Genomic DNA, 24029 nt, shown 5'->3' with positions numbered 1-24029 from the left:
ATAGGGAAATGGCCTAAATAAATTGTGATACGGTCATACTATGGAATAGTATGCAGCAGTTCAAAAAGAATTCTGTAGATCTCTTAGGCTGATGTGCATAGACTTAGCCATAAAACAATTTAAATGAAAAAAGCAAGCTGCCAGTATATGTATGGTATGATGCCTTTTATGTTAAAGATACTTTTATCTGGGACTCCTGGGTGGCTCAGTTGGTTGAGCGTCTGCCTTCGGCTCAGGTCATGATCCCAGGGTCCTAGAATCGAGCCCCGCATCGGGCTCTCTGCTTGGCGGGGAGCCTGCTTCTCCCTCTCCCACTCCCCCTGCTTGTGTTCCTGCTCTCACTATCTCTCTCTCTGTCAAATAAATAAATAAAATCTTAAAAAAAAATACTTTTATCTTTCTGTGGGGACAAATATATTTGTAAATATATAGAAAAAGGACTAGGAGGATAAACGCCAGATTCATAATCAATTGACTCTGAGGAGGAGAGGAGGGAACCAAGTTTGAGGGTAGGTAGTAGCAAAGGAGACTTTAACCTTAGAGTCAATATTTCAGATTTTTTTCAAAGAGCATGTATTACTTGTATGATTAAAATAATAAAATATCAGTTCCGTTTTAAAATGCTTAGTATGTATTGGGTATTGATTACTTTTTATCTTTCTTTGCTTTTCAGAATGTAATGAATAAGATGCATACAATTAGCGTACCCTACTCTGTTATGAAGACTTGCCCTCTCTCTTGGGTCCAAAGAGTACATGCCCACAAAGGTAATTATACATAGCATCTAAGCTTTAATTATGTGACTGTTTGAACTAAGATTTCAGGGATTTTCAAATTGCTCTTCTAGAGCCATAATTCTATGCCTTGGTGGCTTGACAGGTTCTAGAATTCAGTCACTCTGAAATCAGGTATGTTGTCTCAACGTCTTTTCTTAAGAGTTGAGATTAATTTGCTTGAATCTGAGCCCCGAATTAGATTTATTGGGTGCTTCAGTGTTCACAGCTTCCTTAGCTGAGCTATGTGGCCTGCCTGCGGGTCACAGTAAGCACAGTAATTGTGTGTCCTGTCAGTCGATAGAGCTTCAGCACACCTGGCACAATTTCTTTGAAGTCTTTTTTATTTTCTCTAAGTGAGAATCATGATCCCTAAGATAAGTAAAAATGTTTTTATGATAGTATATTAAATACATACCAATTTTAGTATGTATGTGTGTGTTAACTTTATCCGTTTTGAATTTATAGCCAAGGTAGCTTTAGTAAAATGTCGAGACTTGCATTGGGCTATGATGGCGCATCGGGACCAAAGAGATGTGAGCTTGAGTTCCCTCCGAATGTTAATTGTAACTGATGGAGCTAATCCCTGTGAGTATTTCTAGAGTGTGGGTCTGGGAATATTCTTTCCTTTGGTAGGTTGAGGTTTTTGCCCCCTTTCTATAAGCTTTTTTTTTTTAACATCTGCATTGAAATGTAATTCACATACCGTAAAACTCATCCATTTAAAGTGTACAGTTCAGTGGTTTCAGAATATGCACAGTTAGTCAACTGTCACCATGAACTAAGTTCCTATATCCATTAGTGTTCACTCCCCATTTCTCCCTCTCTGTCCCCTAGCCCTAGGCAACTGCTCATCTGCTTTCTGTCTCTACAGATTTACCTACTATGGACATTTCATATAAATGTAATCCTACTACATGTGGTCTTTTGTGATTGGGTTCTTTCACGTAGCATGTTTTCAAGATTCATCCCTGTTGTAGCATGTGTTCATGCTTTGTTCCTTTTCATTGCCCTGTAATATTCCACTGAATAGATACGCCACATTTTCTATAAGTTTTCAAAAACACCCCTTCTTGGGGCACCTGGGTGGCTCAGTTGGTTGGGCGTCTGCCTTTGGCTTAGGTCATGATCCAAGGGTCCTAGGATTGAGTCCCGCATCGGGCTCCCTGCTCCATGGGGAGTCTGCTTCTTCCTCTCCTTCTGCCTGCCACTCCCCTCTGCTTGTGCTCTCTCTCTCTGTCAAGTAAATAAACAAAATCTTTAAAAACAAAACAACAACAAAAAAACACCCCTTCTTGCTCACTCGTTTATATCCTTTTTCTATCATGTGACTACAAGGAGTGGTAAGATGGTGACTTGCTATAACCAGGTGTTAGGACTTTATGTAAATTCCCCCTATGAATAAATCAGAGACTTTGGGAAAGCTTTTAGAGATCTTACTATATTACCTGCTTTTCCTTACAAGCACAAACACTCTGAGTAGAATCAGGTAAAGCATTAGAAACTGTGCTCTTTGCCATAAATGGATTTCTGTCAGTAGTCACAATGGTATAGTAGTCATCCTGGTGTAAACACAGGTGTGGGATTGACATTAATAAGCAACAAATTGGAGAATATCACATAGAAGAGAATATTAGCACTATACTAGGTAAACAAGTTACTTCAGGAAGAGTTGCTCGCTTCCAGACTGGCTGCCTATTGGCTGCAGTGCATCTCTGCTATTGATTGGGCAGTTTGGTAGGAGCAACCCTATGCCAAATTATGACTTTGAATAGTGTCAGTGACCTATTTTATGGGCCAGATGAGCATTTATTTGTCCTTGAAACGTATCCACCATCTCACAGGTACAATAAAATATCTGTATGGAAGTAATGATGTACAGTGAGAGTTCTCATGAGAAGCAAATGGGTCAGTTCTCCACTCTTTACCAATTTTCCGCAGTAATGAAAATCACAATTTCAGCTTTCAAGTTGATCTGTTCCAACTCCTTAGGGTCTGTGTCATCCTGTGATGCCTTCCTGAGTCTATTCCAAAGCCATGGACTGAAACCTGAGGCCATCTGTCCATGTGCTACTTCTGCCGAAGCCATGACTGTTGCAATCCGCAGGTATCGTCCAGAATGTCAGTGCCCTTGACGTATGTTACAACTCTGATCAAGTGTGCAGTATTTACCAGGCAATGACAAGGGGTGCTAACTAATTTTCTGCTTCATCAGCCTAAAAGTGAAAATGACTTTGTAAAGCAGTTTGAAGCATCTCGTTTATTTTTCCCCACTCTTGCCCTAAGGGTAACTGGTAAACTGAAAATTTACATTAATTATTCTCATCTCGTATTTGTGAATGAGTTCTTTTTCTGTGCTGTTTTGCTCTTCAGACTCCTTCGTTAGCATCCTAAACTACAAATAGGCTATTCTTGATTACAGCTTAAGTATGGAAAGTACACCCAAGCCAATATATTCTTAATACTGGATTTAAAATTTACTTTTTCCGCCCGAATGAATGTGAACCATGCTTTGTACATGTGAAGTTGAGTAATTTGGCATGTTTTGGGTAGAGAAAAGGAGGATTTTTTTGGTGTGTGGTAGCCAGAGGAAATTTGCTTTCTTACATATTTGTACTTTTATCTTGATATCATGTAATTTGCCAAATTTGATGAGTTTATTTTGTTTTCAGGCCTGGAGTTCCAGGGGCCCCTTTGCCAGGAAGAGCTATTCTCTCAATGAATGGATTGAGCTATGGGGTAATACGGGTCAATACTGAAGATAAAAATTCAGCACTGACGGTCCAGGATGTGGGCCACGTAATGCCTGGTGGTGAGTTCTCTCCGGAGCACCTTTTGGTTTTTCATAAAGATTTGTCATTAGGGATAGTAGAGCCTGATAAAATATGAGACCCACACCCAGGAATACAAAATTTAGTACTTAGTCACTTAAGTTCTCAAAGCCTCTCTAACAGTTTGGTGATTCTAATTATACTTACTTTCCAGCAGTATTGTATGATTTAATTGAATGATTTGATTATAGTTTTTCGTATGGAAAGCTTAAGTACTGAGTTACGCTAAAGTTGTCTGGTTTTCGCTGTAATTGCCAAGACATTGGGGCTGGCAGAAAGTTAGAGCACACTGCTTCCATGAGTGAGTTTGATCTGCCCAGGGGTAAATTAATTTAACCTGTTTCTTTGGACTTTGTAGTCATTTTTAACATGTTACTGTCTTTGGGAGCACCTGAGTGGCTCAATCGATAAGCATCCGACTCTTGATTTCGGCTCAGGTCATGATCTCGGGGTCATGAGATCGAGCCCCATGTTGGGCTCCGTGCTATGTGCAGAGTGTGCTTGAGATTCTCTCCCTCTCCCTCTCCCTCTGCCCCTTCTCTTGCAGACACGCACTCTCTCTCTCTTTAAATAAATAAATAAAATCTTCAAAAAAAATGTTACTCTCTTTGAAAGCTTTAGTCTGCATCTGTTGTAGTTTTATTTGCTGAATTTTAAAGATTTAAAGATTATCAGAGCTTAAAAAATGGAAATTTCAGATACACCTATGTAGTGTCAGGTCTATTTTTGACATTCCTGTTTGGTATTCTTACTTAACGCCGCTCAGTAAATGCACAACTTTCCTGGGTTCACGGGGATGAAGCTGTTATTTTACAAAGTTTCCAGAATCTCTGTCCCTTAACTGTATTTTCTGCACACTAGGGATGATGTGCATTGTGAGACCTGATGGACCTCCCCAACTCTGCAAAACAGATGAAATTGGAGAAATCTGTGTCAGCTCTAGAACAGGAGGCATGATGTACTTTGGGCTTGCTGGTGTGACAAAAAATACATTTGAGGTACATAATATGAAAGTCTGGGGGGGGATCTTACTTGGTGAGGTCAGGGTGTCACAAAGTCAGATGAGCTGGCCTATGGGAAATAGCATAATGGAGCAGCTGAGAGAGTATACTCTGGAGCTAGGCTGCTTGAGTTCAGATCCTAACTCTGCCACTTACTAGCTGACCTTGGGGGAGTTCCTTAACCTCTTCTGTGCCTCAATTTCCTTATCTTTATTTATTGTTTTTCCCTGTTCTAATTTATTTTTTTATTTTTTATTAACATATAAGGTATTATTTGCTTCAGGGGTACAGGTCTGTGATTCATCAGTCTTACACAATTCACAGCGCTCACCACGACACATACCCTCCCCAATGTCTATCATCCAGCCACCCCATCCCTCCCACCCCCTCTCCACTCCAGCAACCCTCAGTTTGTTTCCTGAAATTAAGAGTCTCTTACGGTTTGTCTCCCTCTCTGGTTTCATCTTGTTTCATTTTTCCCTCCCTTCCCCTTTGATCCTCAATTTCCTTATCTTTAAAATGTGAGAAATCATAGTTACCTACCTCACAGGATTGTTGTGGACTAAATGAGTTGATGTTTATAAAGGACTTAGAACAGCCCCGGCCCGCAGGGTAAACTTGACTGTTTACCCGTCAAGTAAATAAAGAGTAAGAGGCCTCACAAAAGTTCAGTCTGGTGAATATGCCATACTTGAGCTTTGTAAGCCCACATATTTAATTTTAAGAGTACATTGACAGTAGATCCATCTCTCCAGAGTAAGACTCAAGTTAACCTGAGCCTGTGAAGACTGATGTCAGCCAGAAACACCGGGTTACTAATGAAGAACTGTCCCGTCACAGGGCCTTATTGCTCCCATTATTCAGTCTTTCAGTCAACAAATACTTACTAAGCACCTTCTGTGTGTCTGGCAGTATTCTAGATGCTTGTGGTACCTCAGGAAAACAAACAAAGCTCCTCAAATAGCTCATATTCTAGTAGAACTAGCACGTTGTTTTCCTGCAGACAGTTCTGCATGTGAAGACAAATTGTAATGAAAGTTTGCCTGGTGAGCCTGGGAATCAGAACAGGTATAATGAATTGTCTGTACTTCATAATTGGGATTAACCTGCCTCAGCGTAGCTTTTAGGGAACAGAAAACTCCATTTTATGGGCCTTTATATTAGACAGGGCTTATAATATGACCACTACCAATTTTCGGTTCTTTGAGCTTCCTTTTTCTATAATTGATCCTCAGTCTCAGTATGGCAGGGCACATCTGTCTGCCATACCACTATTGGTACATACCATTACAAACTTATGTAGCAACAGATGTAACTGACAGGACAGTGTTAATCTATCTGAATAGTGTGGTAGCTGGAAAAGGTTAAGCACTCCTGAGCTGTGTTTACACAGCCTAAAATGGTATAATATAAATTATTAAATGTCTATTATTACCATCATCACATCATCATTATTACTACTGCAATCTTGGCCTGCCTTCAAAAGCTGTGACCAATTCATCTTGACAGGAGTGGAAATTGATAAACTCTTAAGGCATAGGTTTACTGCCAGGCTCTTGATTTCCTCTCACAGGTGACTAATTACCTGTGCTGAGTGTCTATACATTTTACTACTTCAGATCTCACCCTGCTTCTCTTCTTTTTAAATGCTTGGAGTACCTAGGTTCCCAATATCTAAATTTTTCGTCATTGCATTTTCCTTACCATAAACAAGATACTCAAGCAGTGTTTGAAGATACTGATAATATTTTATTATGTTGCCTTTCATACAAGAGCAACTGCCTAGCCAAAATTCTCAGACTTTAATACCAAACTGCTAGGTCCTTATTGCTGAAGAAATTTTGAAATCTGCAGTATAAATTTAATGATAACGAAGTAGAATAAAAATCCTAACCAAAAAAAGGAGAAAACTATTGCCTTGGTTTTGCAAATGAAAGTTTCTAATACTTTTCTTACTGGATTCTTATATTTAAATCCTGAGAGAGTTTTCCAGTGTAGTTAACCTTCCGGTAGGACAGAAGACCTAGTCATGACTAGAAAATAAAATAAAGTATATCTTTAAAAATAAGCTACTGGCAGGGGCGCCTGGGTGGCTCAGTCAGTTAAGAGTCCAGCTCTTGGTTTGGGCTCAGGTCACAATCTCACGGTTGTGGGATCAAGCCCCATGTTGGGCTCTGTGCTCAGTGCGGAGTATGCTTCAGATTCTCTTTCCCTCTCTCTCTCTCTCTCTCTCTTTGTCAAATAAATAAATAAAATCTTTTTAAAAATAAACTACTGGTAAGAAAAACTTGAAAGGACTCATGCCTTTTGTACAAATACACAGAAATCTGTACAGCAGTATTCAGTAAAGTACGTTTATAACAGTAAAATTAGATGGCCTGCCTAGCCAGAAAGACTGCTTATACTGTAATAGTACTAAATTCTCATAGTTTCCTGAGGACCAACTCTGGGCCAAACACTGTGCTTACATCTCCAGATCTATTTACATTCCCTTAATCTTTACCCTAAACCTGTGACAGGCATTGGGAGCTCTATTTTATGGTCAAAGAACCTGAGGCTTCAAGAAGTCCAGGAACTTAACTAGTAAATGGCAGAGTCAGAAATCGAACTTACGTCTGACTTCAAGGGCTACTCTATCCCATCCCCCGTGTGATGATGTATCACAGAACCATTAAACAAAGAGCTAGAGCAACAATCACCAACTTGTAAAGATATCCAAAATACATACGTTATGTGAAAAATATATAGTATGGGGAAAAGGTTGCAAAACAGTATATATAATATGACCTTTTATAAAAATAAATTCTTAATATGTTAATATTAAGTCTAAGTCTATCTATAAAATGTCCAAGAGGTTCACAACAAATTTTAAATGTTTATCCCTTAAAAGTGGGAATACTGACATCACTATTTATATAATTTTAAGTTTTCAACAAGTGTATATTACCATTGTAGTTTTTTTTAAAGACTTTTTAAAACTCAAATACAGGGGCACCTGGGTGGCTCAGTCGTTAAGCGTCTGCCTTCGGCTCAGGTCATGATCCCAGGGTCCTGGGATCGAGCCCCACATCAGGCTCTCTGCTCCGCGGGACGCCTGCTTCTCCCTCTCCCACTCCCCCTGCTTGTGTTCCCTCTCTCGCTGTGTCTCTCTCTGTCAAATAAATAAAATCTTTAAAAAAAAAAAAAAATAAATAAAACTCAAATACATGAGAGACTATGGACTCTGAGAAACAAACTGAGGGTTCTAGAGGAGAAGGGGGTGGGGGGATGGGTTACCCTGGTGATGGGTATTAAAGAGGGCACGTATTGAATGGAGCACTGGGTGTTATACGCAAACAATGAATCATGGAGCACTACATCAAAAACTAATGATGTAATGTATGGTGATTAACATAACATAATTAAAAAAATAAATAAAAAATAAAAATCAAATACATATTTTAAGAAAAAATGAAGATTTTCACTGCTTTCTGTCTTTTAGGTGATTCCAGTGAATTCTGCAGGCTCTCCTGTTGGGGATGTGCCCTTCATCCGGTCAGGACTTCTGGGGTTTGTAGGGCCGGTAAGTGATACATTCATGTTTGTTTTGGTGTATCTGATCCAGATATTTGTACTTTACAAAAGTTTCTGTCACAGAACAGAAGAAACTCAGATTAGTTCAAGAGTGTTACAGGGCCTCTCTTAGATTTAGAGCAGTTTTTTTAAAAATATCATAAACTGAGTTAATATTTATTGCTTTCATTACCCAAGTTCATTTGACTCCTTCAAACTAAGACTTTTTTACTTTCAAAGAAAAACTCTTCATTTATTCTTGCTCCATTTCTTTGATTTGATTTCTGTGTTTCAGTAAGTTAGAAGAGTGCTGAGAAAAGTTACCTTAGCAAAGGGACACCATAATTGTGTACAAAGCATTCTCATACAAATTAGCAGCACTACACCATGAAGTCAGTTTGCTTTCCAGCAGGTGGTGTTTACAGGCACTGACAGAGACAATTAAAATGCAAAGTCTCTTCTCAGAGAGCTCACAGTCAGCTTCATGAGCCAACGAGGAAGGTAGAGAGGCAGGCAGATCATGAAGGGTTTTACATGACATAATGGGAAGTTTGATTGTATTTTGTCAGTAACAGATATTCGTGATCATAGTTAAGCCCATATATCTCCATCCAACTCTAATTATCTCCTTACTCTTTCTTCTCCTCTTAACAACTCAAGTTACGTGAGGAAAGATCTAATTTTATTTCTTCCCCACCACTTATGGGGGCAGGGGCGTGAGGGGCACACCTCTAAGAGGATCGCTGTCCTAGAAAGAGAAATCTATAACCACTGTCTTGACTTCTCCTCTCAGCACCAAAAAGTTCTCCAAAACCCAGCCCCTTTTAGTTTACGTCTCCATGACCGAGGTCCAAGATGGAGCTGCGGCGTCCCGTCTGCATTCCAGGAAACAGGATAGAGTGCAGTCCTACCATCTCCTAAGGAAGATTTCCTGACGCTGCTGAGCAACACTTCCCCTTATGTCTCATGGGTCAGGGGGCACTGAAATAGTCTTTATTTTGGTCAGCCACGCCCAGTTGAAAATTCTGCTGTGAAAGAAATGGAGAAATGGACAGATCTGTGTCTGTCTTTCTCTTTACTTACTTCCACCACAGCACTTTTCAGACTGTGTTAGAAATGGCTGGTTCCTTTCCATCTTCTGAGATTGACCAGTAGCTTCCTGAGGCTAGAAGTTCTACTTTACTTACATAACCCAGTCGGTGAATGACACTACATTGTGCGTGATAATTCAACGGGTGACATTCATGTGGAGATGACTACTAGATAATTGAATATGTGTAAATTGTCCAGGAAATTTAGGACTTGCGTAATGAACGGAAAAGTCAACTTATTGTAAATGGGTCTAGGGGAATTATTGAGAAGTATTATTTGTACAGTGATGCTTTTGGGGGATTGCAGCTGTGTTATCTTCTTGGAAAGGAGAGGCTCCTCCAGTGTTTCTTAAACCTTTATTAGCCTATTTCTAATCTTGCCAAATGGAAACAGCATTACCCTTGTAAACCTAAAACAGGCGTTCTCACATTCAGCTGTTTTAATTTCTTCCTAATTCCAGTATTAAATGAGTTAACCATTTTTTTCTTTGCATCCATCTTATGAATAGGTACATAATCATGTCTGGGAAAATAAACTGTGCTTGTGTGGAATCCTAGTTGTTTTCTTAATAAAATTCCTCCCTGAGAATAAATATCAACAAATTCCTTTCTTATATGCTGTAATTAATTGTAATATGCTACTGATTTCCCCCCTGATTTTTGAGGTATGAAACACTTTTTTTAGAAGCCATAAAATACAGTGTTGTTTTCTTATATTTTTGATGAGCCCTATTTCAAGATAGGAAGTAAAATGTCTGTCTTACTATTTAAATAATGGAAATCAAGGTAAATTGTTGTTACCTTTCAGGGCAGTTTGGTGTTTGTAGTTGGAAAAATGGATGGGTTACTGATGGTTAGTGGTCGAAGACATAATGCTGATGACATTGTTGCTACTGGATTGGCTGTTGAATCAATAAAGACTGTTTATAGAGGAAGGTGAGTAGTAAAAATTCAAATGTTAGCACTTCCAGTGGAATCTAAATGTATCTTTACAGAGTGATTTGAGTTGTATTCTGTAGAGTCTCTAAGTGATTGGGTTATTTTTGGCTAAGCACAGCAGGAGTTGGCCTTTGAATATTTATCTTAACATGGCGGGTTCTTTGGTTGAAATTGAGAGGAATAGAATATAACCATATCCTATATTTCAATTTTTAATTATTACTCTTTGTTGAATTCTGAGGACTTCTGGAGAATTTTACTAAAACATTTAACTTCCTACATCTGTCAATATAGAAGTAGTGCCATTCAGGCTAATTAAGATAGATGCTACATTGTAGGAATTTTATATCTGAGAATTGTTTCTCTTACTCATCTCTAACTAAATTATTACAACATTTTAACACAGAGATTGACATAGTACACAAGTGCTAATTTCAAATTCCATGGATAAAGTCAATTACAAATCCTTTTTTCTTTGCTTATTAACACAAGAAAAGATATTTGGTACATACTTGAGTAGTTGATGTCTATCCAGTAGTTTATAATCATGGATATATATTTAAAGCACTCTGGGTATCCCTTTCGTTTTTTAAGAAGTAGGAAAAATTAATGAAACCATATAGAACCCGTTCCTAAAATGTGTAGTTTTTGTAATGACATGACTTCCTCTGAGATGTAAACTCCGTGGGGCACTTGACCTTCTCTCTTTGGTCACTGTTATGTCCCCAGCACTCAGCACAGCACCTGGCACACAGTAGGTGTTCAATAAATACATGTGGAAGAAAGGAAGGAAAGAAGGGCCTATTCAGCTCTCTGGTGACTTCCAGTTCTTTCAGGCGTCCATTCAACAAATATTTATTGGATGCCAACTGTGTGTCACTGTTCTGGACACACGTGGCAGTGAACGAAGCAGGCCAGGTTCCTGCCCTTGTGAAGCTCACATTCTCATCAGGGGAAGCAGTAACTGCAGACACAGGGAAATCGAGAACACGGGATTGGGTGAGAGCGTGCTTGCCGGTTTGTATAGGGTGGTCTGGGAATGCCTCACTAGTAAGGGGACGTTTGAGCGGAGACCTCACTCAGAACATCCCCCTCCCCTTGGCCTGCCAGGTCCCCCTGCCTGCCCTGGTCTGGGTCTGACCTCTCCCCACCACTCTCTGCTTCACTACTCTGCTCCAGGCACACTGGCCTTCTTGCTGTTCCTCAAACCTGCCAAGCTCGTTCCTACCTCAGAACCTTTTCGCTTTCCGTTCCTTCTGCCCGGAAACCTCTTCCTCCAGATCTTCGCATGGCTCGCGTCCTCACTTCACTCAGGTCTCTGCTCCAGTGTCCGCTCCTCAGGGAGGCACTCCCCCACCACCCTGCCTTCAGTGGTGTGGCCACCCCGCACACCGCTCTGCCCCTCGCCCTGCCTTGCTTTTCTTCCTAGTGTATACTACAACATGACGTTATTTTATATTTATTTGTTCTGTCTCTGACATGCAAGCTCCATGAAGACAGGGACTGTGTCCTATTTATCACTGTGTCCCAGTGTTCATGCCAGTGGTGCTTATTAGTACATGTTCTGAGTCCTCGTTTTAATGGTAATGACCGTGGCATTTTCTTTTCTAAACAACTCGCTTCTGGCTAGTGTGGTGGGGATGTCTCCTCTCTGTTATTCCAACTGAGCAAAGCAAATAGGTCTGGTTGTGAAGGGAGTCCTGACGTGTTTGATCTGTCTCTCTTAGAATTGCTGTGTTTTCTGTGTCTGTATTTTATGATGAGCGCATTGTGGTGGTTGCGGAACAAAGACCCGACGCTTCAGAGGAAGACAGTTTCCAGTGGATGAGCCGAGTGTTGCAGGTGAGCGCACAGCCTTGGTATCTGTCAGGACAGGTTGGCTTTGCCTGTCAGAGGTGGCAGCAACCACTGAGTAAGCCTTTTCTTTGTTGGGCTAGTTATGACACCTTATTTTTTTCTTGCCAGTCAGTACTCAAACATTCTGGTTACTCTTAGCAAAATAATATAATTAGTACCATTTCTCCCTCTGGTCTACATAGTATTTTTCTGCTCAGGTTGCCAAGAACAATGAATTGACCTGCCTCAGCAGATTCTTTCACTTTTTTTTTGCGCCTGAGTGTTTAATAACCATGAAAGTTTAAACTGACCATGTGTGGAACACATCTTTGACAGAAATCAATCCACTTGTCAACAACTACAGTCCTACTACATATGTTCTGTAATGGGTGCCTAGCATGCAGGGATCCAAGCAAATGTAAGATGTTGTTCTTATGCTGAAGGAGCTTTCCTATGGAGTTAGAGAGCTAGGTGAGATAACCATTAGGGAAAGAGAAAGACCTGGGCTCTGTGTATACATCACTAGTGATACATCACTAGTAGGGAGGGTTGGACGGATAGAATGATGAGAAGAGTCTAGTCTTCATTTGAAATTACAGCCTTTGAATCACAGTGCCACTCCGTACCAGATGTTACTTAACCTTACTGAATTTATTTCCTAACCTGTAAGTTGGGGATAAAATGATAGAGCTATGGGAGGGATTCAGTGAGATCGTTATTCGAAGTATACAGGGTGTATTTGGTAAATAACGATGGTGATTATTATTAACATCAAAAATAATCATCATAGGGGCGCCTGGGTGGCTCAGTCATTAAGCGTCTGCCTTCGGCTCAGGTCATGATCCCGGGGTCCTGGGATCGAGCCCCACATCGGGCTCCCTGCTCCAGGGGAGGCCTGCTTCTCCCTCTCCCACTCCCCCTGCTTGTGTTCCCTCTCTTGCTGTGTCTCTCTCTGTCAAATAAATAAAATCTTAAAAAAAAAAAAAGTCATCATAAGCATAATCTCCAGTAAGGAGTTTAGAGAGACCCACTGTTTTAAATAACATTCCCTTTCACTATTTGTCTACTCAGTATTCATCACCATGTGTTTATAGTTATTGTTTTCTACATCCACTACAGTATAAGGCCCATGAAGGCCAAGACCTCCTCTATTTTGTTCACAACTCAGTCCCTAGATCCTGAGAGTCATGCCAGCACATACACATAGTAGACTCAGTAAATATTTGTTGGATAATGTATGGTCCAAAGAAAGCATGGACTGTCTTTGACAAAGAAAATTCTATGTTATTGGAAGTATTCCCAACATTTATTACTTGTCTGCTTGGGGTATTTGGATATATTCACTGCCAGTTAGTAGTAATGGTATAGAAATGATGCAAACCTGAGATGAGTGATAGGGCTAGATGACTTTTAAGATTTCTTTTTATATTCGGGGTTTGTGGTTCTGAATTATCAGCTGGTAGAGTATAGGCTATATGTAGTGAAAAGACAAGAAAGAGAATCTACTGAGGATAGGCTGGTCAGGAAAGACTATAAAGAAATGGGACTGGGCTGATCTCCAAAAGATGGCTAAGAATCAGACCTGCAAAGAGAATATTTTTCATACCATTCATGTTTTTGAACAAACAAAATGCTTATTTCATTTGGAATGAATTGTGAGGCATAATGGTAGAATGTTGTAATGAATTACACATTTTCCCCCTATTATAGGAAACTGAAATTCCCCTAAAGTATTTCTTATTTTTTCCTGGAAAGCAATTATAGGAATTACATGCACTGCTTACTTACTAATCCAGATTCTTGTAAAAGTCATTCGGGGTCTGATTTGGGCATGAAATAAGAGGGCATTATTTCCCCAGTATCTGTAGCTTCTCAGCTTGGAGTATTTGGATCTACAGTAGAGCAGTAAGGACCCCATATGTTCTGGGAGGTTAGAGCCCAGAGGTTAACTCCAGATCTATGTATAATATAAACTAAATACCTAACTCAGCACCTTTTAAAGAAGGTGGTCGATTGATGATTTGCCAGACGGTGTATTTTCAGTGGGGAATCCAGGCTTCAGGTAATAACGTTTGCTAACTCTCTGTATATTCAAAAATACCAGAGACTTAGGATCCCTGCCAGACTTTCTATTTCCCAGTTGTCTCTGTTGATTAGTAGGATAGTCTGAGGAATATGATGTTCAGGTTTATTCCTTTGCACTGTTAAGTTGTTTTAATAAAAGGTCGTGTCTGTCTTTTATGACCATTGGTCCATTCTTCTAAGGCTGTATCTCTCTTTCAGGAAGACTTATGAGAGATACAATAGAACTCTCTCAGCTGGTATGTTTGGAACTGGTATTAGTAGTTGGTCAGTTAGTTTTAAAAGGTGGTTGAAGCAGAGAATCATAAAAATGAGAAATTCTTCAAGTATTACATTTTTACACAAAACCTATAAATATCTGCATTCATTTGATAGAGAGCAGTGTGAGTATGAGTACACCAGTCTGCATTCCAGGTCAACCTACTTCCATAAACTACATCAAATTGCATGGTCTGTGCTTTCTGTTTTCATTTCCTTTAAGTTAGACTAGAATGCAAGTATGTGCAAAGGGACTAGAATACATAATCCTTACCTTTTAGAATTAACTTGTGTCTACCAACAATAGTTTTTTGTTTTTTGGTGTTTTTTTTTTTAAAGTTTTTATTTTTATTATTTATTTGACAGAGAGAGACACAGTGAGAGAGAGAACACAAGCAGGGGGAGTGGGAGAGGGAGAAGCAGGCTTCCCGCTGAGCAGGGAGCCCGATGCGGGGCTCGATCCCAGGATCCTGGGATCATGACCTGAGCCGAAGGCAGACGCTTAACAACTGAGCCACCCAGGCGCCTCCCAGCAATAGTTTTTTAATGAGTCTTTCCAAACAAAGCACAACTCTCTCTGTCCTTTTACCCTCTGTTTTATCAATTGATGTAATAGTTAAATTATGTGAACACAAGAACAAGCATAAAAGGAGTGGAAGCACGCACAGCTGAGCTTCAGCAGAGGCACAGGTGCGTGGCCGGGAGTGGAGGTGCCGGTGGCCTCCAGGGTTCAGTGTGCGGTGGGCCTCACCCCATTGTTTTGTAGACAGGATTCTGGGTAACTTGGTGAACCAGTAAAGCAGGGGCCCACTTCCAGGGCTTCTCTTGTGTTCATAATAAAAATACTTGGCCTCTATTGAATTGAGCTATGTTGTATATTAAAAGAACTGAAACAAATGTCTAGGTTTTGGACATTACCATTCAAGGGAGAACATATTGAGGCTTACAAATCAGTATCCACCGCTGTCCCATTTAGATCATATCTTACCCATCCTCTCTTGATCTCTGCCATTGCTAAAAGAAACAGGTAGCTTCAGGTGTATGAGATTTTAATAATCTAGCAGATTCTAGACCTAGAACGGATAGAAAAGGAAAAATCCTAGAGTAGAATAATGGATTACGTTAGGAGGATGTCAAATGTAGTAAAATTAATCTCACTGAATATTGTTGTTTGTATTTTTCTAGGCAATTGATAGCATTCATCAAGTGGGTGTTTATTGTCTTGCTCTGGTGCCTGCCAATACATTGCCAAAAACTCCTCTAGGAGGGATCCACATATCTCAGACGAAACAGCTCTTTCTGGAGGGATCTCTACATCCTTGCAATATCCTCATGTGCCCACATACATGTGTGACCAATTTGCCAAAACCCCGACAAAAGCAACCAGGTAATATGCTAGCTTTGAAGGCATAACATTAAAATTATAACTTCAAGAAGCTGACTTTTTTCAGCATGATTCTTTCTCTAGGACTGGATTTTACAAAGACTGGTAACACAAGAGTAGTATTAGATGACCAAAAGCAGGGAGGATTGAGAGCCTGCAGAATCTCCTTCTCTGAGTTTATTGCTGGCATCCTCTTCTGAGTACTTCTCAGTAGCATGCTTCCATTTCCCCTGGATGTAAGGCTTGGGGTCAAGATGATCGAAATCTCACTTGTGGAACTGGAATAAAAGAAGTCCTCTAAGAGAAAGTTCTGATAATAATAAGAATAGCTAGTATTTATTGAGTGCTTACTAAAAGCCAGATATAAGCTAAGTATTGTACATATGTGACCTGAAAGCGTTGCCCCAGCTGTGGAAAATAAAGTTCAGAAAAGAATTGTGCTCAAAGTCATATAGCTAGTTAGTGGCTGAGGTGAGACTCACACCAGGTGTGACTCTAAAATCCACACTCTGAGTCACTATGTTATACTGCCTTTCTGTTGGGAATCACTTACCAAGAGTCATCCCTCAGTCGTTTTAAGCTTTAGGGGTCTGATTTGGGCCTGTAATATCTCTAGGGAGCAAGATACTTAATTTCGAAATTTTCCACATTATAAGCACAAGATAAATAGCATATTTTGCATTTTCCGAATTCCTGTGAATTCAAGATGCAAGTAAGTGTGCGTGAATTGCCATATGGAAAAGAGGAAAAAAAACACAAATAGTCCATTTCACCTTTTTGCCTTATTTCTGAGCAGACAGAGGTTACAAGGCTGAGTAAGAGGCTAAAGGGAGGAGTAATTGATTGATGGTCAATCATGTTGAAATATCTGTTTAACCCAAACTGAAATCATTACGTTTTTTGATGCTAATTTATTTTAATTGAGAAGTTAATAAGAGGCTTCTAGTTTCCTGAATGGCTGAAAACATGAGAGCCCAAATCTGGACTTTACAGATCCTGCCACCACCACCCACTCACCCACTTGCACATAGGTGCACACACACAGACAGAATGTCCATCAGCTCAGTGGCCTCCAAATGTGTTGGGAAGAGAGGAGGTAATGGGGAGATTAGGGAGGGAAGGGGAAGTGTGGCATTTAATCATATTTCTGTAAGACAGCTTTTACTGAAAGGTAAACAATGTACAATAATAAAATAAAAGGTTAGCCTCTTACCTTCTAGGACATTTTTATTCAAGACATTATCCTAACATTATTAAAATTTTAATACACTCTGCTCTGCAAAAGTTACTTCCCTGGTCTGGTGGCTGGAGATGATGTCACAGTTGTTTATCTAGATACTTGTTATTGTCAACTCATCCACTAGCCCTAGTAACAGTGTGTGTAGAGCTAAAGTATATATGATATTTATCAGTTTCTGCTAGTGGGAATAAGAGTTTATGGAGGCTAATATTCTGAAGGGGCAGTCAAAATCAAGAAGTCTGTAAGTAATTCATAAAAAAATATATTAAAACTATCTTCATATTGCCTGCCTAAGTGTGTGGCAGATTCATATAACACACAACGCCTTCTCCATCTCACTTCCTGGTTTACTGAAGACCTACATTCATTTGTCATATGAGTAAAATCCTATTTTATTTTATTATTTAAAATATTTTATTTATTTATTTGTCAGAGAGAGAGAGAGCACAAGCTGAGGGAGAGGCAGGCAGAGGGAGAAGCAGCCCCCCCACACACACCGAGCAAGGAGCACAGTGCAGGACTTGATCCCAGGACTCCGGGATCATGACCTGAGCCAAAGGCAGACGCTTAACCAACTGAGCCACCCAGGCATCCCTAAAATCCTATTGTATTAAATAGTTTTTAATATGTTAAATAACTTTTTTAAATTGAAATATGATCAACATACAGTGTTATATTAGTTTCAGGTGTTGTACAATGTAATGATTCAACCATTTTATAGATTACTCAGTGTTCATAACAATAAGCATACTCTTAATAATAAAATGCTATTTTTTTATTTTTATTTTTTTTTTAAAGATTTTATTTATTTATTTGACAGAGAGAGACACAGCGAGAGAGGGAACACAAGCAGGGGGAGTGGGAGAGGGAGAAGCAGGCCTCCCACAGAGCAGGGAGCCCGATGTGGGGCTCGACCCCAGGACCCTGAGATCATGACCTGAGCCGAAGGCAGACGCTCAACCGACTGAGCCACCCAGGCGCCCCTAGGGTTTTATTTTTAAGATTTTTATTTATTTATTTGATAGAGTGAGGGTGCACAAGCAGGGGGAGTGGCTGGCGGAGGGAGAGGGAGAAGCAGACTCCAGATTCCCGCAGAGCAGAGAGCCCGACGTGGGGCTCAATCCCAGGACCCCAGGATTATGACCTGAGCCGAAGGCGGGCGCTTAACCAACTGAGCCACCCAGGCGCCCCAACCCAGGATTCTTTTAACAAACCTTTCATGTCATAGTAGGTGCTTAAAAGATGCTATCTAGAGACATACTAGAGGCTTAAAACATTGCTTTTGCTAGCCAGATTTCAATTTTATTAAACAAGAAAACCTCTATAAAAGATTTATTCCTAAGCCCCCACAGGTATGGCATCTGCCTTGTCTAATGAAAGTATTAGGTTTGGATTCTGTATTTTTGCTGTCTGTTGTGATGTCCTGCTAAGATCTTAGTGGGATGGATATGGGTTGGACCAAAGCAGTTTGAAAACCATGGCACAGATGGGGTAGAGATGATGTGGGGATAACATGAGAGGTTGGGATTTAAGAAGAATATGGGAAAGTGGAGATGAATAGGAGTGAGGTAAGAAAGGAGAGGAAAAGGAAGATGGAAAAGGTTAAGGTAAGGCAGCCTAGTGACAGAAATCTCAGCGAGCTGCCTGTTGGAGCTATTGTGTAAAGAGTGGGAAACGTGGGCACCTGGGTGGCTCAGTCGGTTGGGCGTCTGCCTTCGGCTCAGGTCATGATCCCAGGGTCCTGAGATCAAGTCCTGCATCGAGCTCCCTGCTCAGCAGAGAGCCTGCTTCTCCCTCTCCCTCTGCTGCTCCCCCTGCTCGTGGGCTCTCTCTGTCAAATAAATGAAGTCTTTAAAAAAAAAAAAAAGAAAAAAAGAATGGGAAATGTATTAGGACTGGTTTTGGCTGCAAATTTCAGAAAAACCTAATAGCTGCTTAAAAAAACAAGAGAAAAGTTTTTCTTTCTCAGGTAAAAGAAATTCAGAGCTAGGCAGTGTGGGACTAGGGTGGTAGCTCCCCAGTCATTGTGGTTCCAGCTTCCCATCTTCTTGCTCTGGCATTGTATCAGTCAACTGTTTTTACAGATATGCCACATAACAGATAACTCTAAAAACTCAATAGCTTCAAAGCACTTATTTTTCACTCATGGGATGTGGCTCTGCTGAACTTGGCTGGGATCAGCTGAGCTTGGCTTGATTCCAGGTTATAGTTGGGTTCGGAACTCTTCCATGTGTCTCCTCATCATGGGACCAGCAGCTACTGCGCCATATTTTTCTCAAGGCAGATGGCAAAAGCAAGAATGCAAGCCAAACCACACAAGCATATTTAAAGCTTCTGTTTGTGTCATGGCTCCTAACATGTCATTGTCCAAAACAAGTTCAGACCATGCCCAGAGTCATTAGAGCAGAGAGGTATACTCCTGTCATATAATCTCAGCAACAACAGGAAGGAAAGGAAGGATTATAAGAAAATAAAACAATCTGCCACGGCCATCCTAGCATACTGCCTCAGGGCCCAGTTAGGCCCCCTGACCTCCAGCTATCATTCTTACATTCTAGCTAAGTGGAAAAAAAAGCAAAGAAGGAAATACCCTTGCCCTTTAAACATATTTTCTAGAAATTGCACATATACTTTCTCTTACATATTAGTCTTCCACTCTAAAGAATATAGTCTTAATTCCAGGCATTTATTTGCGTAGCTTAAAACTGGGGGGTCTGTTATTAAGGAGGAAGAGGAGAATAGATATTGGGATTGATGACTAGCATTCTTTGCCACAGGAAATTTGCATAATTTTGTGGGGAAAAATAAGGCGAAGGCGTATTTATAGGTGCAGCAAGGTGTCAGCAGTTAGCCTTCTAGATGTTATTGCTTTCAATTATTTTTCACCCTCTGTGATCCTTAGACTTAAGGAATGCACGCAAAAGGACCTCAAGAAATTGCTGCTGAATTATTTTTGCTGTTTTAAACTACTCTGAAAAATTCACTTTTAAAAACGCACACCTTGGGGCGCCTGGGTGGCTCAGTCGTTAAGCGTCTGCCTTCGGCTCAGGTCATGGTCCCAGAGTCCTGGGATCGAGCCCCGCATCGGGCTCCCTGCTCCATGGGAAGCCTGCTTCTCCCTCTCCCACTCCCCCTGCTTGTGTTCCTGCTCTCACTATCTCTCTCTGTCAAATAAATAAAATCTTTAAAAAAAAATAAAAAATAAAAAAAAATAAAAACACACACCTTTATTAATTTTACAGTCTAATTTCAGGATTGGGTAGCTAACACAGTCAGATACACTCTGAGTCCCTGCCTATATAAAAAGCTGTTGCAGGGGCGCCTGGGTGGCTCAGTAGTTAAGCGTCTGCCTTCGGCTCAGGTCATGATCCCAGGGTCCTGGGACCGAGCCCTGTATCGGGCTCCCTGCTTGGTGAGCCTGTTTCTCCCTCTCCCTCTGCTGCTCCCCCTGCTTGTGCTCCCTCGCTCTCTGTCACATAAATAAATAAAATCTTTAAAAAAATAAAAGGCTGTTGCCAATATGACATATCTTTTCTGTAACTTGTTATACAGTTTCTTAGGAAGGAGTTTTGCATATTATACCTAAAATTTCAGTAGATACTTTGTAGACTCAAATTGTTCAGCAGAGTGTTGGAGTACTTTATACTTGAGTTTTTTATTCGACGTGAAAAAATTTTTTAATTTTTCATTTTGAAATAATTTCACACTTCAGGTTGCCGAATAGTACAGAGAATTCCCTTATACCCTTTACCTATACTTCCCCAATTATTTAGAGTCTATGATTTAAGTGATTTTATTCCAGCTGTATATTTAGGATCAACAGATTTTGGCAATAAAAGATATTTAATATTAATTCATATGTAGCATCAACCTTATTCAAAACATGGATGGTAATAAGTTTTGTTATCTTTTAGCCATCTGCTTAGTTTGGTACAATAGAGTCTTCAAGCAACTGTCAAGAAAGGCATACAGCACCCTAGCACTTTTTTCTTGAAGAGAGGGAGAGTTCTCCCTTTTTATTTTTTAATTTAAATTCAATTAATTAACATATATTATTAGTTTCAGAGGTAGAGTTCAGTGAGTTCTCCATTTTTATTTGGAAATGTCAAACCCATGGAAATATTGAAAGAATACCTCAATGAACGCCTGTATACTTTCCCTAGATTCACCAGTTGTTAACATTGTTTTACTGAACTCTTTGGAAATAAATTGCATAAATCACATTTCACCCCTAAATATTTCTGTAATGTTATCTCCAAAGACCAAAACAAAACAAAACAAAAGTCCTAAAATTTTCCTAATCAACAACAATGCCATTATTCTATTAAGAAATTTAACCTTAGGGCACCTAGGTGGCTCAGTTGGTTAAGCATCTGACTCTTGATTTCAGCTCAGGTCATGAGCTCAGGGTCAAGAGATGGAGCCCGCTCAGGCTCCGCACTGGATGTGGACCCTGCTTGGGATTCTCTCTCTCTCCCCCTTTGCCCACCCCCCAACCTCCCACCCCTGCTCCTGTACATATACTTGGTCTTTAAAAAGAAAGAAAGAAAATAAAGAAATTTAACAATATAATGCTATCATCTAATAATACACAGTCTGTATCCAGATTTCTTCACTTTTTTATTACAACTGATTTTTTTTAATTTTTATTTTTTAAAGATTTTATTTATTTATTTGACAGAGCAAGAGAGCGCAAACAGGGGGAGCAGGAGAAGGAGAGGGAGAAGTAGGCTTCCCGCTGAGCAGGGAGCCCAATGTGGGGCTCGATCCCAGGACCCTGGGATCATGACCTGAGCCGAAGGCAGACGCTTAACCATCTGAGCCGCTCGGGCACCCCTACAACTGATTTTTAAAAATTTAGTATCCAGTCAAGGTCATGCATTGATTTGGCTGTCATGTCCTTTAATTTGGAAACTCCTAGCCTTATTTTCTCTTAAAGACACGGTTTTTGAAGAGTCCAGGCCAGTTGTCTTATAGAATGTCCCACAGCACATTGTCATTACTCACTTTTAATAAAGCACTTCTGAGATTCCTGATGAACCCACTCTCAGTTCTCATAGATGGCAGATTTCTTTCCAGACCAGATATTCCTTACTGTTAAGTCCATTTTTAGGGTCATACTGTGATTGGACCTGATGAAATTATTTATCAGTAGGAACTAGTGCAACCAACTGTTACCTCCTCAGAGTGAAAAATTCCTTATACCCAAGCTATAGGAGCCCACCTGCTCCCCTCCACCCTCCAAAATCCCTGTCTCTTCTCTGGTTCTATCTTGTTTTTTTCTAGCACTTCCTACTACCTGACATGGTTTATTTGTATATGTACTTACTGGTTGCCTTTCCACACCAGAAAACAGGCTGTTTGGCTGGTTTACTACTGTGCCCCCAGTGCCTAGAGGAATGCTCAGTCTGAATTGTTGAATGAATATTTGAACTGGTTTGGGTCAGTCTGGAAATACTTCAGGGATATAGTTTGAATTACCACCCCCAGAGAGTTGATTTTTGCCTTTACTTACAGGTGTGGGCCCTGCTTCTGTGATGGTTGGGAATCTAGTTGCTGGAAAACGCATAGCACAAGCTGCAGGAAGAGATCTTGGGCAAATTGAAGAGAATGACTTAGTGAGGAAGGTAAGAAGAGTTCAGATGTGTTGATTTTTATAAAAAAGTCAAGGACAGAACTTCTGCTTCAGGCAGTAGATGGGAGATGCCTTATCCAACTTTTCCAAAGTTACTGACCCTGATTCTTTTTTCTGCTTTATGACTTCAGCACCAGTTTCTGGCGGAGATTTTACAGTGGCGAGCCCAGGCAACTCCTGACCATGTACTCTTCATGCTGTTAAATGCCAAGGTATTAAAAATCCAACTGTATATGTCTAATCAGATGACTATTATGGGAGGATCTTAGGCACTCTTGATCTCTTCCATCAGAAAATTTCCATTGTCAACTCTGAGGGAGGAGTTACTGCTTTCTCCTTGTTTTGACATATGAGGATAAATTGTGCAATCACTTCAAGGTTGAAATGAGACCTCCTGGAGTGTTATCTAATGCTGGCTCTCCTCATGTTACAGTCGAGTCGCCTTTATTCAGTCCTGATAAGAACAGTGGGGCTAACAGTGCAGTTCCAAAGATCTGCAGATGTATAGGATGCATTATGTCATGTCATTTTTAACCCAATTTGACTTTTAATTCTGGACTTCCACCAGGAAGAAAATGACTTTAGATAAACATTTATTTTTTAAGATTTTATTTACTATCTATTTGAGAGAGAGAGAGAGAGAGAGCACAAGCAGGGGGAGTGGCAGAGGGAGAGAAAGAGGGAGAAGCAGACTCCCTGCTGAGCAAGGAGTCTGGGACTCGATCCTAGGACCCTGGGATCATGACCTGAGCCAAAGGCAGACGCTTAACAGACTGAGCCACCCAGGCGCCCCATAGATAAATATTTCTTGAAGCAAAGTTATTTTTACTATATACTTAAATGATTTATTGCTAACAGATAAAAAACAAATTGAAAATTATTCAAAATTTATTAACTGATACTTTCTAATGGATGGTTCATCAGAATAAAAAATATATATGTATTTTAAAGATTTTTATTTATTTATTTGACAGAGAGAGATAGAGCAGGAACACAAGCGGGGGGAGTGGGAGAAGGAGAAGCAGGCTTCCCACCGAGCGGGTAGCCCGATGCGGGGCTCGATCCCAGGACCCTGGGATCATGACCTGAGCTGAAGGCAGTCGCTTAACCGACTGAGCCACCCAGGCGCCCCAGAATATTATATTTTTTTAAGTTAGGCATTCTGTGGGCGTGTACTAATACTTGTTTTAACAGCTGAATCAGAGGCTAAAAGTACTGTGACAATGGCATATAACAGTATTTCCCACCATCAGGGGGAGGACTGTAGGGCCTATGGAAATCTCCTGGGCCACCTACCCAAATTGCCCCCTTCTGCCCAGGCCCCCCTGGATTCTGATGTATTTTATACAAACACTTTTGAGAGTTTATTTAGTGATAGAACCTCATAAGGGGAGTATGCTGCGCATC

General features: G+C 40.4%; 1 protein-coding gene across 4 annotated transcripts in view; it reads left to right on the top strand.

The window, feature by feature from the left end:
* Positions 1–24029, top strand: part of DIP2B (disco interacting protein 2 homolog B) — a 221428-nt gene that overhangs the window by 169364 nt on the left and 28035 nt on the right. For all 4 annotated transcript variants that reach the window (XM_032420670.1, XM_032420669.1, XM_032420668.1 and 1 more), the window contains 11 exons: positions 674–767; positions 1242–1361; positions 2766–2880; positions 3446–3585; positions 4466–4602; positions 8087–8167; positions 10057–10184; positions 11915–12029; positions 15549–15750; positions 22505–22614; positions 22754–22834. In XM_032420670.1, the coding sequence (XP_032276561.1) occupies positions 674–767; positions 1242–1361; positions 2766–2880; positions 3446–3585; positions 4466–4602; positions 8087–8167; positions 10057–10184; positions 11915–12029; positions 15549–15750; positions 22505–22614; positions 22754–22834 (1323 nt within the window). The remainder of the gene's footprint in view (positions 1–673; positions 768–1241; positions 1362–2765; positions 2881–3445; positions 3586–4465; positions 4603–8086; positions 8168–10056; positions 10185–11914; positions 12030–15548; positions 15751–22504; positions 22615–22753; positions 22835–24029) is intronic.

This window comes from Phoca vitulina, unplaced genomic scaffold (genome assembly GCF_004348235.1).
Source record: "Phoca vitulina isolate PV1807 unplaced genomic scaffold, GSC_HSeal_1.0 scaffold23, whole genome shotgun sequence".
NCBI classification, from domain to species: Eukaryota; Metazoa; Chordata; class Mammalia; order Carnivora; family Phocidae; genus Phoca; species Phoca vitulina.
This window is presented reverse-complemented; position numbering and strand designations above follow the sequence as displayed.